Source organism: Camarhynchus parvulus, chromosome Z, assembly GCF_901933205.1.
Source record: "Camarhynchus parvulus chromosome Z, STF_HiC, whole genome shotgun sequence".
In the NCBI taxonomy this organism is placed as follows: Eukaryota; Metazoa; Chordata; class Aves; order Passeriformes; family Thraupidae; genus Camarhynchus; species Camarhynchus parvulus.
In genome coordinates this window covers 56,763,180-56,783,053 of record NC_044601.1, presented here as the reverse complement: position 1 = coordinate 56,783,053, position 19,874 = coordinate 56,763,180, and the positions used below count along the sequence as shown (strand labels likewise).

Genomic DNA, 19,874 nt, shown 5'->3' with positions numbered 1-19,874 from the left:
TTAACACCCCTTCCTGTCTTAAATCTTTCCTGCCAGCCAAGTGGAGATACCCGCTGCAGAAGCTGGGCATATGCAGGTGACTTCTCCAGGGACAGTGGGGATGCATTCTCTCCAGATTGCATTTGAAAGCCCTCTAAGGTTTTAGAGGCTGCTGAGAATTGCTCAAACCAATCAAAAATGATACAGCGTGTTCAACATCGTTTTACAAGCTGACAGGATTTTGTTTTGACATTTCTATTCACATCCTATCCCTCTAGGACTGTGGAGCAGCAACAGAATGTTAAAAATGGAAGGGTTTTTTTTCGGAAGCTTGATCCAAACATATAATAAGCATGTTAGTTCGTGCAGAACTGTCCAGTTCTCTGCTTAAACTGTGACAAGGATGTGCACATAGATCTACTTATAAGTAGACTAGCATGGTTGGGAGCAGTGGTTTGCAGCATGCAAGAGCTAACACAACACAGAGACATGGACGTTGCCATATGTACTGAGTTTGTTTTTGCTTGTGTTTGTGTGAAACATTTTTGCTTTACAGAAAATTATTACTAACTTGAACACCACTTTGTGAATATATCTGGAAAAGCTTGTTTGTGTAAATCTCTGTGTTCATTTTGTGCCTTATAAATGAAGAGCAGAATGATCAACCCATCAAGGAACCATTTCCTTCACAATCAGGTAGAAGCAGCTACACAGACCCAGGCCCAACATTAGCAAATGCATCTTCCCTGGGGTCAGCACTTGTTAGCATCTATTAGCTTTTGAGTTTCCTTAGTGATCTGAGTAATGCAGAAAGATCAAAGGAAACCCAAGTGACTTAATGAGACATTTGCAATTTCACTACAGCAGCCATAAAGAGTGAAGTGTGAAATCTTTGAGACAAGTAGATGTTAGAGACAGCTTACAGCAGTGGAGCTGAGAGAATGAACATTTCCTTTTTTGTGATGAAAAGCACTTGCTGCTGTCTGTATGTGCAGGGCCACACTGTGCCCAGAGTGCAACGACAGGAAAACATAAAGTATATTTACAAGTAGTCACACAGCACACACAGTAACTGTAAGCAGGTGTTTTGAGGCCCAACATCATAAAACTCACAAGCACACCAAGCAGAGGGAAAAACTGTGAGACACCCATACCTGCCACAAGAACACATCAGAACAACTGCCCCAAACAAACACCCAGAAGCCAAGCCACTGATCACAGAGGTCACCGTGGCGATCACCACGCCAACCTTCTTCCTCCACCAAATCCGACAGGCTGCTACTGGGTGTGTAGACAAATACTTTAGCAAAGCCATTAAAAACCTGTGCTCCTGTATTTTGTGACAATTTAATACTGTTCCAAGTTCACGACCAGAGCCATCAGACACAACCACACAGCCCTTCCTGTGGGAATGCTATACTAAAATTGTCATGCAGACAGATGGTCCGTGATGAAATGCCACTACACATACACAGCCCATTGGGGGTTTCAGTGTGCAGGCCTGTCAACGTGGTAGATAGATTCTTCCAGTGAAATCTCCCTGTGCTGTTCTCTGTGCAAAACACAGTGACTGCCTGTTGAGTAGAAAGACTGGACAAGTAATTAAGCATAGTTTGAGGAAGAACAGGAATACTAAGGATTTTTCTGGATTGCCCAGAGTTCTTTTGAATAGCTTGCTAATATACCAGAATGCCATTCTGTGCCTTCTGTGGTCAGGAAATAATAACCAAAAAAAAAAAAAAAAAAAAAAGAAAAGACAGCTGCGTCCCAAGGCAAACATGTGTGGTCAGGCATGCCTGTACCACACACATTAGTGAGGGACTGAGGCTCCCCTCCCCTCTCAGCAGCTAAAGAGCTGACACATCAGCTTTGAGCTGTAAAATTGGAACCCGCTCACTGGAGCCTGCTGCTCCCTTGCAGAGACAGACATCAAGGTTACAGTCAAGAAGGATGCAGAGAATTAGGAAAACATAGTTGCCATTTCTGTGGTTTTTCTTTTTCATACAAAATCGTTTAAGAATTACATCAGTCAATATGGAGTGGGGATTAAAATATGATCAATTCCCACTCTTCCTGTCACGCAGAAACTCAAAAATTCAGCTGACGGAGGTGTAGCACCATCACTAACTGACTCAAAAAATCTACTTCTTGCAATTTCAGGAATCATTTTACATACAATATCCACCTAATCATCTAACATCCATACTCTACCTAAATCTGACTCTGCTTAGTTCACAACTGTACCCAGAGATGGATTTTCTCCTGACAGTTTCTGTGGCCTACTTACCATCCCTTCTGTTAATAGTGTGAATTGGATGCTTTGCCTCCATTTAAAAAGGTTTATTCTCATGTGCAGGACATTTTTTTTTTAAATTTGGTTTGGTTGCTAAGGAGGAAGCTTTAGCAGGGTAGGCAAGGATTTAGTCATATGTGAGCCACAGGGAACATTATCCTTAGAGATTAATTTGGAAATCAAGTGACAATTGGCAGGGTATGTGTTTACTTTCTATTTTTTGAAAGCTTTACAAGTACCACAGGATTTCTGCATCCTCTGAAGGAGATCTATTCTTCTGCAACATTAATAAACGACAGAGACAACAAAGAGAGTATCACACTTGTCTCAAGTGTCATAGATAAAATTAGTAATTTCACTGCAAATGAGAAAGCAAACTAGATTATTAGGAACAGCTCTACACTAATCAAAAGGGTGTCTCACAACCACCTTTCAGATATACTGAAGGCAGCTGCCTCACTGTGAAGTTAATTCAATGAGCACAGCAAATGTAATTCATTTGGCATATATTGTTTGCTAATCAAAGAGCATTTCTTGGCATCTAAACTGCGTGTGTGACAGAATGTTAAGCCTGGAAACACATTGATAGTCCTCAAAGTTTTTCATCAAATCCAAGAAACATAATGTGCACACATGCAAGCAATTCTCCTCATTCAAGTAGTGAAGGTGAAATCTGCGTTACCAAGTTTTGTTACACTGAACTGTGGTCCTAGGAAGACCTTACAAGAAATAGCTTTTCCCTCATGTATTTGTGCAAGACAGAAAGCTTCAAAACTTTTAATTTCTCCTTCTTTCTAATTACCGTACCACAGAATACTGCCTGTTATGACAGCAAACCCTGTGAGCAAACACTATCACTAGAAAACTCTTGGTATATCTTCACTGAATTAAGTCTTAGGAGCATGAAAATGTTTTGTTGCTTTTTTGGGTCTTTTTTAATTGAGGTTATTTTGGGCCTCACAGCTTGCATACCTGAGCTCTAGGGAACAGGCTAAGGAATAACATCTCTTCCCCTTTTTAAATATATTGCCTTGGAAGGCTGCTCTACTGCAGTGTACATATGGACCTCCACCACCACAAGCAATCATGACGAAAAGCCATTAAACCAACCATCTTGGCTAAGAGGAATATTTCACTGTGTTCTTTCCCAAAGAAAGCTGCAAAACAGCAGAATGGAGTCCGGATGGGATTGCTGTCTGCTCACAGATTCCCTAGTCCAATGGATGCTGTGACTGAGGGAAACCATGCTCTGCCTCCAAGGCAGCCACAGCTCTTCAAATCATAAACAATTTCATTATTAAAAAACAACTTCAGAGATCAAAACCTGGCATGTTTCATTGCATCTGAGACGATCTATGCTTTGCCCTATTTTCAAGATGAAGTCAATATGTAAAAGGTCACTGTGCAGGTGGAGAAACAAAACAAAAGAAATTACTATATGTTTTATTCAAAATGCAAAAGGAACATTTCTTAAATGTAATACTTAATTTAGGAAAAAAACCCAAACCAAACAACAAACCCCCACACCAGAATTATTTGAAAATTTCAACCTTATTCATTTGGATTCAGAACTTTTAAATTCCAATGAGAGGGAAGAACCCCATCCAAGTATGGTTACAAAACTGCTTCCAAAAGCAAGATAACTGCATTCTTAATGTAAGGCTCTTCACCAGCATTTCTTAAAAAGGAGAAACCGTATAATATATAAGTTTATGCAGTAACTGGCAACAAAACACATATGTTATCTACCTGGACACAAAGATGGGATTTGGTCTGGGTATTTATTTTGAAAAGGACAAAATAATGTTTTTACTGAGTGATGGTTCAAGGTGACAAACACAGCACAGCTGGAATGTATGTCTTGTTACCTTTGGTGTGGATTACATATTTTTAAGCTACTGAAACATTAAGGCAGGGTAGACTGAAGACAACTGTGCAAATTCTACTGCGTAAATTGTACTTCATCTTTTAATTCCTTGCCTATTTATTTTTAACAGAATTTTCACAAAATGAGGAGCACTTCTGAATATATTTGATGTTTACTTTTAGAGCAGTTAACTCAAAATACAGGCTCAGTTTCTATCAACGTTATCATAAATTTCAAACCTGTTTCTTCCTACAGTCTATTTTTGTATTAAAGTAAAAATTAAAAATGAGATGCCATACTTGGAAGACTAAATATTGGCCTTGGAGATTATTTTGAAGGTCTATTTTTCTCATAAGGGCTAAAAGAATTATACAAAAAAGGAAACAACTTTTCATGTAGAAATGTGACTACACACTTGGGGATCATGTGAAAAGTCTCAGTTAAAATCTGGCAAAACAACATTTCCAGGTTTTTCAGTCCAATTACTTATTGGCTTTTGGCAGTAGTTACAATTTCAAGATTTGCTGTTGGGAAAGGCATACTATGAGTTCAACGGCTCTGGATATTCAAAACTCAAACATTTTCAGCATCTATTTCAAGTCTTTGCTTTACAAACAGCTTCTAAAAAGCACATTATAAGCCAAAGATGAAGAAAATGAGGTTTGATGGCTATTTTATTGATACAACAAGATTTAAGAACAACCTGTTAGTTTCCTGATTGTCCTACTTCATGTTCTAAAGAACACTCAGGAAGATGCTTACTAGAGGATAAAGTTCCCTAACAACAAGGTGTTTATCAGTAAAATCCATCAACAAAGCAGTGTTTTAGTACAGAGAAGTGCTCTTCAGACTCAGGAGAGAGGGACACTCCCCAGCCTAATGGAGCCCCTAAAACACAGATGAAAGATATTCCAACAGCTGCAAGTGCAGTCACACAAGTGCTTCTAAATCATGTTCCACTGCCCATAAAACCTTCCATGTCAGTGTTTTACCATGTCAGGTGAAGCTTTTACCTATTTTTTCAAGTCAAGAGCTGCTTTGGAAAGCTGCCATGAAAACAGCTCAACCTTTCCCAAATATGAGGCATGTTTTCTTTGCAGACACTACATCTTTCATACAAGGAGATATGCTCCCAACAGAATTTCCTCATAGGCACATCCCTGAAGAGAGCAAAACATTAGCAGGCCACGGACCCTCATTGCAATTTTTTTTACACTCTGCAACCCTTCTTTATTTTTAAGGAGAAAAAGACAATAGCTCTTGCATCTTGGCATTAAATTTCAGTTTTCTTACCAAGTTGTCAAGAACACAGTCACATATACATGCCTTTAAGCTCAAAACTGGCTGTGATTTATCAAAGTCAGAATGGTATAAATAATACATGTCTTGCACAGGTGGCTTTTTCTGTAATATAACAACTAATGGCCTGTCAACAAGCTATTCCATATACAGAAGCTATATGATGGTCTGCCATCTCTTTCCTGTGTGGTAAATGAAGAAAGACTTTAAGGAGTCAAATTCTCTCTAATGGTGTCCTGCTGTCTTTAATACAATGTGTGATGGTACCGAGCCAGAGAAACCACACATCTTTGAGGTGTGTAACAGCAAATCCTACAGCATCAGGCTTTGCTGATGAGCCAGGACAAATTTTTTTTTATCCAATATCTGAAGCCTGACACAAATAAAAAATTATCTAGATCATATAGATAGATTTGTCTAGATCATACAGATAAGATTTTCCAGTAATGAAATCCTAGACATTATAATCAGTGCTTATGATAAGAAACCACATTTGGAAAACAAAGCAAATAAGCAAAACCTGCATTCAGAAAAAAGAGAAGGTTAAGCCAATCCTCTAATATCTCATTGTGCTTCAGTGGCAGATTTTCTTTCAAGATGCAAAAGCTTGTCCTTCAATATGTTTCTCTTTAAATATTTTAGGATTATGCCAAGTTCTGACTAGCCCACAGTAGCATGGAAGAAATTCATCTGCTAGAGTGCCTTTAAAAGGAATTGGAAGAACAGCACCACCAACACACATTCAGCGCAGTCAGCACACCTTACCAGTCACAAACTCACCTCTCTGTGATTGTTTCTCTGAGACCACTTGCAACCCCTTTCACCACTGTACTAGCCTTTGGTGTCAGCACTACTTGAGATATGAAAAAGGAGCCTTTCTTCCTTCTTTCAGTGATTGACGCCTGCAGGAACTGAATCAACTTTTCCGTATCTGTTGTGTTTGCCCAGGGAGCTGGCATCATCTGGCCTGGCCACAGAAAGGCCACCTCGACGGCCACTGGACTGTGGTAGAACACTAGCACTTGGTGCTCCTTTTCCCACAGGTACTGGAGGCTGACTTCGTGGGCAAATATAGCAGGACACATTTTGTTTCCATATGTGTCTTTGAGCATCTGGACAAGCTTTTCATGATGGCATTTCTGCATCCCGTAGAAATGATTGAAGTCCAAGAAGACCACTTCTTTCGGGTGCTCAGTGAGAAACGCGTTGATCTCCTCCAGACCTTCCTTGACTTTGGCGCTGAATAAACCATGGGCAAAGTAGAGTTCATTGTCTGGGTCTCTGGGCTTGGTGGAAATTCTGAGATCAAAATACCTTATACCTGCGCCCAGCTGGCTGGTGAAGTTCATGGTCTGTGTAGCCAGCCACTTCCTCATCAGCTTTTTAGCCACAGTCCCAAAAACTGACACAAAATTCTGGACCGTCTCTGGCTGTTCAGGCCCAACGGGAGAGGCTTCATCAATGTAGAAGCTAAAAGAGTCATGAGACCCTAAAACAAGAGAGAAAAATTATAAAAAATATATTAAAAGCCTTTAGTAGGTTTTTCTCAATGAAAATAATTTGGGTGTACCAACACCCACCAACCAACCCCCATGCCCTTTCCCTCAACAACAGTACATTTGTCTGGCAGCATTTGCCCCAACAACACATTGTAGGAACATGAAAGAAAATCTGTTTCACTGCTTGTCTGGATGCTCAGTCACTCTCTTCCAGCTCTTACTTATGCCTTTAGGCTCAATGAACCCAGTGGTCTCTGAAGATCAAAGCAATTCTGGTAGCAAAGCAAGTCACACAACAAATCCCTTGAGCCAAGGAGGAGAGTTTGGCCCTGCACACTGAATTGAGCACTGTTTAGTCTGTAGAACCAAAGGAAAAAACCAAAACAAACCAATATCCTTCCATACATACCTTTATAGCCAGATAAAATAGGAGTTGGAAAAATGTCAAGGAACATAAATATTTTATGTTCTATCTTAAATCAAGTCTCATCTGGTCATACACAAGGTTACTAAATGGTTTTCCTTCTTAAATTTACTTCTAAAATTCTTTACTTTCTTTTGCTAAATAAGTACGAGAGGTAGAGCCAAGAATAGCAGTGTTCCACTGATAAAATTCAGAAACCTAGACAAAAGCCAAATTAACGATGCTCAGCATTCATACATCGACATGAAAGCAGTTGTATGGAGTTATAAGCTGACCCTAGGAGATGCTTATCACCTTTGTCAACCATTACCCAGCTGAACACCTGGTGTTTGCACCTGGCAGTTTACACAGAAACACTGTCCAGCTGCTGGCAGAGCCACACTCCTGCTATTCCAGCCATAGATGGTTCTGGTCAGACTCACAGCAGCAAGCAGGTCTGCTGCTCAGACTGAGACACACTGCCTGCAAAACTCCTTCAAAGTCAGCAGGACTTGTATTCTGGAAATGGACTGCAGTATTAGGCACTCAGAGATCCAAATCCTACATCCAAATGAGTTCACAGCACTGGTCTTGTCTGTCACCAATGCTTTTGCAGGTGCTTTTCAAAATTGCTTTCCAAAGCACGCATGCTGTAGCAAGTAAGTATCACATTAATGAAATTCTGCCAGTCAGTCATTTCTGAGAGTGATGCTACTTTACCTGAACTGGTATAAACCCTATAAACTGAAGCAGCAGCTATAACATTTTCTTCTTTAACAACAAATGGAGTCATGACAAATCATCCTAGACTCTGGCTTGGATTTGGCTTTGTTTAATCTGAGAAATGTCTTTAAATTTTGTACACATCTGCTTCTCATGGTTGTCTCTTTGAACTGCATTTTGCTTTAAAAGTTAAATAACTTTTCCATTTTGATGAAGCTTTCTACTGCTAGGTGTTGAAGTGATAATGTATTTCTTGCAGTACCTGATTAGATCATGCAGTATCTGGTTACACATTGATATCCTTGGGGACTAGATCTGCATACAGAATTCTAATGGTAAAACAAATTATTAGAGCAATGACCTGTGTATCAACAGTATTACAGGGAAAATCAATGAGATGCATTAAATATTCTGCTCAGTGTAACCTGCACTAATCTAGAAATCAAAGTAAATCCAGTCTTGTTTAAAACAAGGCACAGCTACTGATATTAGGAAGGGACGGATTTTGCAAACCCCCCCTTTGTCCATTGAAGCCCATTTTATTTTTGTAGAGTTTTATGCCAGATTAAATACCTGTGTAAACCTGATCAACTGATTAGAGCAGTAGGCTCAAAATGGTGTTAAAACTAATTAAACCATTTGTCTTTTATCTTCTGATCTGCAGACATGGGCAACCTGAAGCTGCAGAAAAGGTAGCAGCTAAACTTGACTGCAGCGCTGCCATTAGGCACATATTGGTTTAAAATTCTTCTTAAAACTACTTTAGTCAAGAAAGGCAGCACAATTCTCACAGCAGAAAACTAAGGTGAACAACCTGTCAACAGGTAGCTCTTAGCTACTGGTGATGAAAAACACAGAGAAGTGTGCGTGCGTGTGTGTGTGTGAACATCACAGCTAGAAATACCTGAACACTGCAACTAGAACAGGTCAGAAAAATATTTTTTCCTCATTAAAGTCTTTGTGCACATATTTGAGCCTAAAAATAGGTATTCCTATGTGGATGGTAATGAGAAGACCGCACAGTGCTCTGAGAATTTTCATGTTTTGTAACCCAAACAAGGAAGCCCTACAGCATAATACAAAAAGGAAATAAGGCTTAACTTGGTTGATGCAAAATGAAGCAGAGGTCAGCTGTTCAAAAGTATGTAAACATTCCTCCTGAACAAAAAATACAGCAAATACTTTGTCTTTCCATGTGTAAAACTACTTGGAACAGGTCAATTAAATATTAATTTTCATCATGCACTCATCTACATTTCCTTTTGCCTTAATCATGCCTTTTTGTCTCAGATAGCTTACTTGTGTAACTCACAGAAATTCAAAATCCTTACACTTAGCAGAGCAAATTAGGGTATGATCTTTTCCACTGTCATGCCCAAAATCACTATATTCCTGGTAATGAGGGAATCCTGTAAAAACATGCTTTTGGCAACCATGTTTCCTTCCAAATATTTCTTTTGTGCATAGGGACATTCCCCTCCTACATTTTCACTGCAAAGTGTTCTTACGGGCTCTCTCTACCACCAAACTTCAGCCTCTAAGAAGAGAGGACACAAGCTACATTTAGGAACACAAATGCAATGATGCCTGCAATCTTTGGAAGGTGGCAGCCCTTGCACATCATCTGTCTCTGTTATGGTAGGTCTGTACCACAGAGACTTCACAGCCTGAGACCCGGAGAGGCAAACAGGGGAAATTACTCATCCCAAGTCATTCAGGAAGCAAAAGATGATATTCCTCTTGTGTGCAAACATATTTTCTCACCAGTTTACTTAGTGTCTAAAATTTTCTTAAAATATTGCACGCTGTTTTCCCACTATTTCAACAACCCAGCATATCCAAGAAGTCCAGGAAGAAGGCTCATGGATCAGCATGATGGGGATAGCAAATGAGGGGTTAACGTTGTGTGCACATACTATAGCCCAGTCAAGAAGAGAAAGTGGATGAAGCCTTTAAATAACTGGAAGAAACTTCATAATTACATGTTTTCATGGGGGAATTTTGAGACACTTGCTGGCAGAGCAGAACAGCAGAGTGAAGGAAATTCAGAGAGCATCAGAGACTTATTTTTTCTGCAGATATTCCTTTTAGTAGTGAAGTTGCACTGCTGGATGTTGTACAAATTAAGGAAGAAATTGATAGGGACATAAAGGCTGATGACAGCCTTAGACTGAGTGACTACGAGGAGAAATAAGAATTTGAAATACTCAGGAAAGCAATGAAGGCAAAAAGCAGAAGAAAGATCTTGGATTTCAGAGCAACTGTCTTGGCTTGTTCAGGAAATTGGTAAGTAGTAGCCTGGAAGAACTCAATTACCTTAAATGCCAAGGGACTCAGCAGAAAGGGCTGAACTTGAAAAGCAACTTCCCTAAAGCATATGAATAGAGAGTGAAGAAACAAGGAGATAAGGCTGGAGGCAAGTTTGGCTGAAGGAGTAACTTCTGAGTGGCATCAAACTTAAGCCACTACAGAAGGTTTTAGCAAGGACAGGTTGCCAGGGAGGAACAGAGGACAAAGCACAGAGGGATTTAAGAAGGACACAGCTGAGAAAGGAAACCTGCAAGGGATGGGAAAGGCAACAGACAGCTTCTGCTGATATATCAACAACAAAAGAAAGCACAGAGAATGCTGTCCACTACAGAACAGGCCAGAAGACCTGAAGGATGGGATGCCATCCAGAGGGACCTGGACAAGTTTGAGAAGTAACCCATGAGAATATAACGAGGTTTAACAAGGCCAAGTGCTGGTGCTGCACCTGGGCTGGAACAACCCCTGATATCAGCACAGGCTGGGCATGACCAGCCCCAGAGCAGCCCTGCCCAGAAGGGCTTGGGGGTGCTGTGGGTGAGAGGCTGCACATGGCCCAGCCATGGCACTCACAGCCCAGAGAGCCAAACGTGTCCTGGGCTGCATCCAGAGCCTGTGGGCAGCAGGGCAGGGAGGGGATTCTGCCCCTCTGCTCTGCTGAGACCCACCTGGAGCACTGCATCCAGCCCTGGGCTCCCAGCACAGGAGGGACAGGGACCTGCTGGAGTCGGCCCAAAGCAGTGCCTTTGATCATAAAGATGATGAAAGGGCTTCTCCTCTGAGGACGGGTTGAGAAAGCTGGGGTTGTTAAGCTTGGAAAACAGAAAGCTGCTGAATAGCAGCTTTCCAGTACTTAAAGGAGTCTTATTTAGAAGAGGGAGAGCAAGTTTTCAAATGGACAGCCATAGGACTAGGAAGAAGAGTTTTAAATTAAAGAGGAGAAATTTAGAATAGATGTCAAGAAGAGGGCAGTGTTAATCAGAGGGCAGTGAGGCACTGCATCAGGTTGCCGAAGAAGTTGTGGATACCCCATCCCTGGAAGTGTTCAAGGCCAAGTGCTGGATAGCATTTGTAATCTGGTCTAGTGAAACATGTACCTGACCTCAGCAAAGGGATTGGAACAAATGATCTTTAAGATTCTTTCCAACTCAAACCATTCCATTATTCCATAAGAAGTTATCAAGGGACACTTAAAGTGTCTACACCAGCCATGCCTCAAAGAACAGAATTAGCCAGTTTGAACCAGCAAGACACTAAATTTTCATAAACTGGGTATTAAAGAACAAATTGTGCAGTATCACTTAGATTGCTAGAAATCCCCTGCTAGTATTTTTACTAGGGAGAACTGTCTACTGTTTTCTTTACTGGATTCCTGTAATAGGGCAATTGGGAATATTTAACCCACTAACACTCACTATGGACATATTTATGTTTTCCCTGGAGGGCTAACCCCTCCCATTTAAAAAGTAATTTGGCTTGGTGCTGAAAGAAGTCCCTAAGGGAGAATACATTTTAGTTCAGAATTGTTTCTTCAGTCTCTTGGAGATTTACACAGAGACATGGCAAATCTACTATTTTTGGTGGCTAAGCTTAAATATATCATTCATAAAGCCAACAAGTGTACGTGAACTTTGCCATGCCTTTCCTTGCTTCCCTGTCAACTCTGGCCATCCCTTGGCAAATACAGCCTCGAAAACAGCACCTAGAATTGAACAGCACTGACCAATATGCTTCCAACAGCAGCTATCACACCCTGATCATCTACAAGTACCAGAAAAAAAAACCCACAAACAAATAGAAGCAACAGTTCACAGGTTTTAGCATGTTTTGTTCTTCCTCCTCTTCCATGGATCTCTTGTCTCTATGCTAGGAGTTATCCAATAGCTTTTGGAAGTGGAATGTTTTACTAGTGCTTTGAGTGTCATTAAAAGCTTTACCTGTTGTCTTTCTGTATTTAGGAGATGTCATCCCTTTGTGCCTATTGCTGAAATGTCACATGCAGTGCCACATAATTCCTTTAAAGACATCCTTATCAAAGAAGGCTCTATAGTGACTGACAGCAGGTATCATGTTTCTTGGATGGTGTAGAGAATAGCTAGGACAAAGCTTATGACCTCTGGTACATGGGAGTTCAATGGAAATGTTCTTGCAATCTCATTTGGTCTGTTCTCCCTGTCTTTTTTGACCTTAAAAATCAATCAGCCAAGGGAGAAGCCCTATGAATTGTCAGCTAGTTGCACTGCCACTTCAAGGAACAGCAAAGCCAAGTCATGAACACTAGAGTTAATGCACCTCAATACGGTGTTCTGCCTTCTTTTTGAGATGGCTGAGCACTATTCTCTTCATCAAAGCCACAGCACATCTCAGGAAGTCAAAAGGTGCTGCCAAGAGCAGTCCAGCTCCCTTTAGCATGCAAAATGCTTGGGTGATATCAGCTTTGTTTAATAAAAACACTAAACAGGCAAACAAAAACAAAACTGGGAGAAACAGAGAAATTATAGATTGCTCAGTTTCCAAGTGTCCACATAGGTAACTGCCTCACTTTCCAGTTGTTCTTCCAGTGTTCATCACCAGCTATGTGCCCCTGACCCCAATTGAAGGTCACAGGGCTTAGTCACATATTCACACTCAGGAGTCCACAATCTAAAGGCATGGGAAGAGAGGTACACATTACCTCTACCAAAGCAAAAATCCAGATACTGAACAAGTCCTGAGAACAAGAATACTTGAATGACATTAAAAATTGGCACACATGTACATGCATACAGCATATATAAATATATATACTCATGTCCTCCAAGAAATTGCACTCTTCTTGTACTTGTATCTCATTCTGCCTTGAAAACACTGGTTACAATGTGTGAAACAGTGAGGAAGGAAATGTTTGCTTCCTTCTTGCCCCATAACTTCCCAGAAGTGACAGCTCCCCCTGCCTCTCCCCACATATTCTCTCCACCACCAGTTCTGGACCAGCCACTGGAATTGCATATAAAGGTAACTTGGGCCCTGGTCCTGTGCATGGGAAAATATCATTGGGAGTCTGGACTGTGCTGCTTTATTGAGACTGTCCAGCAGACAAAAGAGACAATCTGAGAAACCAGGCGGGAGTGCAGGCACCACCATGCAAATTTCAACATGGTTCGCTTGCAAGGCTGAGCTGAACTACTTTGTATTGTATTTTGCAACCTGTCTGGGTTTCTAATGCTACTTCTGCCATGCGTGGAACTCAGCATTTCCCAGCCAAAGCACCTCAGCTGGAGCCCCTCAGTCCATATCAAATGCCCAAGCACAACTTTAACAGACTCACCAGCTACTGGACCGATCTAGGACACAGCCTAGAACTGCACAAAACATTCAAAACCCAGCACAAAGCATCTGCTTCTTGTTCAGTGTAATACAGAACAGAGAGTTTATTTTCAGGGATTCACAGAACAGCTCAGTTTGGAAGAAAACTTTGGAGGTCATCTGGTCCAATCCTCCCTTCTCCTGAGTGAAATAAAAAAAAAATGCAGACTTGACAACAGATCATTGAAGAAGCGAAGCAGCTCCTTAGCCAGGAAGAAAGCAGAACTTGTTGGCCATCAGTCCAGAAATGGCATTCCACATCTAATGACCAACTTTCAGACCTGGAATGACTTTGTTTTGTCCTCCCTATACACAAAAGAAAATTTTCATGCAACAAGAGAGGATTTTAAACAATTACTTGCTCTTGCTCCTCTTACATGTCCTATCACCTGTGAAATACTCTTGTTCAAAAGTACAAACCAAATTTTGGTTTGTACCTTTGAACATGGCTATAACTGCTTCCACGGGGAGACTACCACTGTTGATATTGCCAGTACTCCATGACCATGATGAACTGCTCCTCACTCAGGCCAAGGCTGTTACCATTTGAAGCTGTTAAGAAGCAGCTTATGAGATATGGCAGTGCCTGCACTGGGAAGTGTTTCTGGTCACTGGACTGAGCCAAGATCAGTGCCTTGCCTAAGCCCTGCTTCTTTCCTATAAAGAACTCACTTCTAAAAAATAAAACAGGTTGGGAGGTGGGGAGGGATCTGCTTGGTATTAAGGCCCTGGGTAGATAGTAATTATCACAGTATGACAGACAAGCTTGGCTACAAATCTGATTAGATTACTCATTATTCAATTCATACCAATATGTTTGGTGTATAGAAAAGTACCCACATGCAATTTCTCAAACTTCCCTCCTGCCAACACAAAGACCAGCTTCCATTCCTTTTAGAATACCGTATCAGTCAATTCCACTTTTCAAATTCTCAATACTGTGTTGAAAAGTAGAGAAACAAGAAAAAACCAAGCTGCAATTATATTTCTAGCTCTCCAAACTGTGTGAGCACATTCACAATCATGGCCATCACAAGTTTAGTTTTGCTAAAGAAACTGCTCTTTAAGAGAAGTTTAGCACATGCTGCCTTCGTGAGAGTTTTCCCTCTTACTTACTAACTTCTTTACTGTCCTGTCGTTGTTTGTGTAGGATGAGATGAAGTAACTTTTTCTGAGACACTGCCAAGCGCAGATAGCCTCCCACTTCTTCCCAGGCAAACCACCTCCTGACAGATTTCCTTGGAGGCTTCATGCAGCCAGCACTCAGAAGGCAGCATGGTGCAGCAGCACAAGGACAGCAGGGACTTTCTAAGAGTCTCAGGCTGTGTATTCTAAAAGCTCAGCTTTAAGTGAATAACTAGTTAATCAAATGCAGATCTAAACAGGGCAGATATTACACAGGCAAATGTAGGATTAACACAGCTGAGAACCAGAAAAAGGGCAGCGAGGCCAGGACACAGCACAGGGTGGAGAAGGCTCCTTCTGTTTGTCCAGCACAGCAGAGCCGTCGCCCAGGGCTGCAGGAGCAGCGGGGCAGGCGTGGGGCAGCAGCACTGCTCTCCATGCCCAGAGCATTCCCCACTGCTCATCCAGAGCAAGTCAGGCCACCAGAACTCCTGCCAGCACTCAAAGGCAAACAAGTGTGGGGAACATTTTTGCATTATAGATGTAAAAGTGGAAAGGATCACACTGAGGACTGAGAGATTCAGCTGGTGTGTCTTCTCCACTGTTTCTTTCCAAATGTGCTCTAAACCTCTCATCTGTACACAGAAGAAAAGGTGAAGGAGGAAGGCAGTGATACTACTTGTGCATATACCACATTCAAAAAAACACCCTGTTGAACATTTGGGCACTGCATTGAAAATTTTAAAAGCCGCAAAAGGCTTTAAACTTTAAAAACCTGCCCACAACAAGCCACTAAAAAAGTTATTTTAATTTGTTCAGTCAAGTGAAACTGCAAACATGATTTCACAGTGTTTTGTGAGCAGACACAAAGCACAAATTCTGTAATAGAAGAAGGTTCCCTTCACCTATCAGGCTAAAACACAGCAGAATTCATGGAAAAACTTCAAACCAAACTTACAAAAATTAGTAAATCAGGTCCTCATTTTTGGCAGAGCAAGAGTTTTGTTTCACTCTTGCCAAAAAACTAACAGTTTTTGAAAATAACCTTTACATCAGAATTGACCAAGCACCTAAAACACATGGTTTAAGATCATCAGAATTTATAACTTCAGCAGCAGACTGGACACACCACCACAGATTGCATGGGGCAGGTCAAGTGCTATAGCACGCAGAGTGGCATGGTCTCCTTGTTTATGTGTTTGCATATATGGAGATTGTATAGAATATTCTAGATTACATAAATCAGCATCACATATAACCTTGTATTTTATGCCCAACTATAATTTGAAGACAAATTAACTACCTAATCACTGGGAAATAAAATTCATTGGGGCAGAGCCGTAGCTACCATCTATTATCCAAACTCCACAAATGAAAATTCTTTTAACTCTTTGCTTTTCTGTGAACTGTGCAAACAAATCTAGTATTACACCTTTCCTTTTCACTCTGCAAGCTCACTGCTGCATGTTTAGATGCATCAGAGATCTCTATCAGATCTCACATTTTATTTAAAGACTAGTCTCAGAAGTACCATAATAGCTATTTTTTGTCTTAATTTAGGGACCAGCAGACAAGAATGTGAAGGAAGGAAAGAAATAGGGAGAAAAAAATAGCAAGAGGTATATCTGATTCCAAGCATAAAATTAACATGCCAGGAATAGTTTGGGGCGTATTTTCTTCCAGCACCAGCTCAGTCTGTCTGTCTATGTCATCAGCATCCTAGTCGTATCTCCTGGGGCAATCAGAAGCACTAGAATTGTGAGCCAATAGCTTTGGGACTAGTGAGAGGCTGTGATGATCCCAGGCAGCTTCGCTGAGCCTGCAAAATGGCATCTGCCAACAGTGAGCACCTTCTGACCATAATTCTGGTTCATGATCCAAATGCTATCATTGACAGAAAAGCCTTGAAGAACAGCATGCACCTGAGAAAGCTCCTAAATAGAGAATGCTCATATTTCTTCCTCTCCATGCACACGAACAGCACAGGTAATTCAATGTTCACACTCTAAAATAGCATCAAATCAGGCAACTTCTGCTTCTTGAGCTTTTATTTGATTTACTTTCATGAAAAACATTCTTTAGTGCTTTGAAACATGAGAAATTTCCCTTAAAATAATTGCCTCTGATTACATCAATAATATCTCTTGCGACCTATTGTATCTTTTTGGCAATACAGAAGGTTTTGGATGCTTAAATTTGCCTTTCCCTCACCTCTTGCATATGCCCTCTTCTTTCTTTTTTTTGTCTCTGAAATACACAGTGCAACCTTTTCCTAACTCATGACTGCATTGACACATCTACTAGCCTCAGTATAGTTCTTATTTCATTAAGCTCTTCTTTCTATTTAAAAATCAGTAACAGTAATTTTAAAAGCCCAACAAAATGAAAAAGCTGCAGTATTTTCTACTCAATCGGAGCATCCCTTCTAAACAGTTCTAGTGATCTTGTAGATGACAGAAACTACTTGCACAACATATATGGTTTCTGCATATCTCTCATACCCATAATTTTAAGCCAAGAAAAGGACAAGAGGTGTGTCTGGATAAAATGAAACCGCACTGCAAAGCCAGTGGGAAGAATGATCACTTCAGTCAGGTTTCCCGTTAATTTTAAGATCCCTACAAGACTAGCACTGTGATCTGAGATGGATCACCACAAGAAATTTAAAAGGTAAGATATTTCAATTTTACAAATATCAAACGGTGCTGCAAGAACCTCTGCAATGCAGAGAAAAAGGACTCTTCCTGCACTGTAATGAGTGCACTGGCAGTCAGTTTACCAGAACTCTAGAATGGGACAGCCCAAAGACAATATGGATAAAGTTTTCTATTACCACACAAGAAATCCAGGCTAACTTTCTCTGTTTTTTCTCAGTCACCGAGTTTGAAAAACTGAGGCAAATCTGACCAGCTCACCTGATGCTTAGGGAGAAAAGCTGCAAACTATTATACCCTGTGATAGGAGAAATATTATACCCTTTTCTGAGTCAGTTTGCAAAGGCTTTCACAAAGAAACATTCTTAAAATATAATTTTAAAAACCTGTGCATAAAGACTTAGCTGACTGACCACACCATGCCTAAGAGATAACAAAAGGATGTAAAATATTCAAAGTAAGAAGAGTTAAGATGGAAGCTTGTCAGGTGTTTTATATTTTGACCACTGCCCTTGTTAGGCACCCTTCCTTATCATTTGGTTGCCTCAAACGTTCACATTAGATATTGCTCTACTTTTGTGCACTGCTTGGCAGATTTGAGGAGGAGCTATAAACAAACTCCCTAACCCAATCTGTTGAATGCAAGACTCGTCCTCTGAGACCAGGTGCTCTAAAAGAAGTCTCTCATCCAAGGTCTCCTCAACTATAAGCAAAGACATTGTAATGTTCAACTTCACATACCCTAGAGGAAAATACTGAAGCAATTTCCCTAGGACCCACCCTGAGATACAGATGGAAAACACTATGTCCTTTCCGCCAAAGCATTTTTTTCCCGCCAAACTCTAGAAAAACATCCTTAAGCACTTGAAGCCGAGCTTTAGGAATTCACCAGCTACACATGCTCAAATGGAGCACCCCTCCAGCCCAGGGGTTCCCATGCAGTCAGGAACTGTAACTCAAGAGACTGGGCAAAGGAATGGGCAAGTGGAGCAGTATCACCACAAGGAGGCACACGGGCTCATTCAGCTGGCCATAAATATAACCTCTCTACCAAGTTACCACACCATGGTGTCACCAGCCTTCTCAAGCCCAGAGGTCTGCAAATAACAGCGCAGCTTCTGCTTTGTTACATACACCACCGCTTGCTGCCTCAGAAAGTAACTACAGAGAAAAAAACCTTTCTAGGAGGACTCGCTGTCTCCTCCACATCATCAGCATTTGTCTTTTACATCCAACTGCATAACAAGGAAAACAGTCTCATCCAAAAATTTCTGTACATGAGTGTTCAAGTTGTGGCTTTCCTAATTCGCCAGCTGCAAGGCCTGCTGAGCCATCAGGCAGGGACACATTCTGAGCTCACTGGCACCCAGAGCCCACGGCAGGTGTCAGAGCCCATCCTCCTCAGACAATGATGCCCTCGCACCTTTCAGTCCCGTCCTGCACCGTGCTTTGCTGCTCAGATTCTCACAGAAGCCCTCCAGTCATATTTAGTCACTCTAGACTATCCTTTCTAGGAGCACGTGTGCAAAATAAAAATGTGACTTGCTACACACTGAATGAAGAAAACCAACTACAACACCTGTAAAACACAGAATCAGTGCCAGAAAACAGCCTCCTGCTGTGTGGTGGCACCAAAACTGGAAGACAATGAGCCAAGAGGCTCTATAAAGGGAAGCAGCAGAGACATGTACCTATTTGGAAAAGAAGGACCCCAAGAACACCTTTCAATAAAACTATTTATTTGGTCGTTGCTAAATGGAAATATAAGAAAAGGTAAGCTGTTTTTTTAGCCTGAAAATATATCAAAAAGAACAGAAAACAGGAAAACACCAGAGTTATCAATCTCAATCAACAGACAGGAAAAGAGACATACCTGCATGCTTTATTAGCCTGTAGATTAAATAAAAAACAAACAAACAATCAAAACAAACCACTACACTATGATACACTAAAGAATTAAAACTGCCACTCTTGGAAGAGTCTTAGCTAGGATTGCAAAATGTATCTCTCTGCCTCATCCCTGGTCTACATCCTTGCCAGCCCAGTAACATAAGAATGCTTTTAATTTCATTTTGCAAACAGAATGAAGACAAGTAAAGACACATAGAATAGAGAGAACTTGAACTGTCGATACCTGTCTTCTACACATCTCTTCTAACATCACTAAAGATGCAATTTAAAGGTCTGCATGATCAATGAACCTAGACTCCTGTCAAACACCTTGTAACGCCCAGCAATCCAATTTCAATCAGTTCTTCTTGCATTATTTGCTGCTAACATTATCCCTGCTCAATTCAACACAGCAATCAAATAAGCCACTACACAATACAGAGGGCTACAAGAAATGAATGAAACCAGTAATAAAACAGTATTGATGTTA

At 40.9% G+C, this 19,874-nt stretch overlaps 1 protein-coding gene across 1 annotated transcript in view; it reads right to left on the bottom strand.

Moving 5' to 3' along the window:
- Positions 1 to 19,874, bottom strand: part of PLCXD3 (phosphatidylinositol specific phospholipase C X domain containing 3) — a 73,070-nt gene that overhangs the window by 19,709 nt on the left and 33,487 nt on the right. The window contains exon 2 of the mRNA XM_030968735.1: positions 6,219 to 6,927. Coding sequence (XP_030824595.1) covers positions 6,219 to 6,927 — 709 coding nt within the window. The remainder of the gene's footprint in view (positions 1 to 6,218; positions 6,928 to 19,874) is intronic.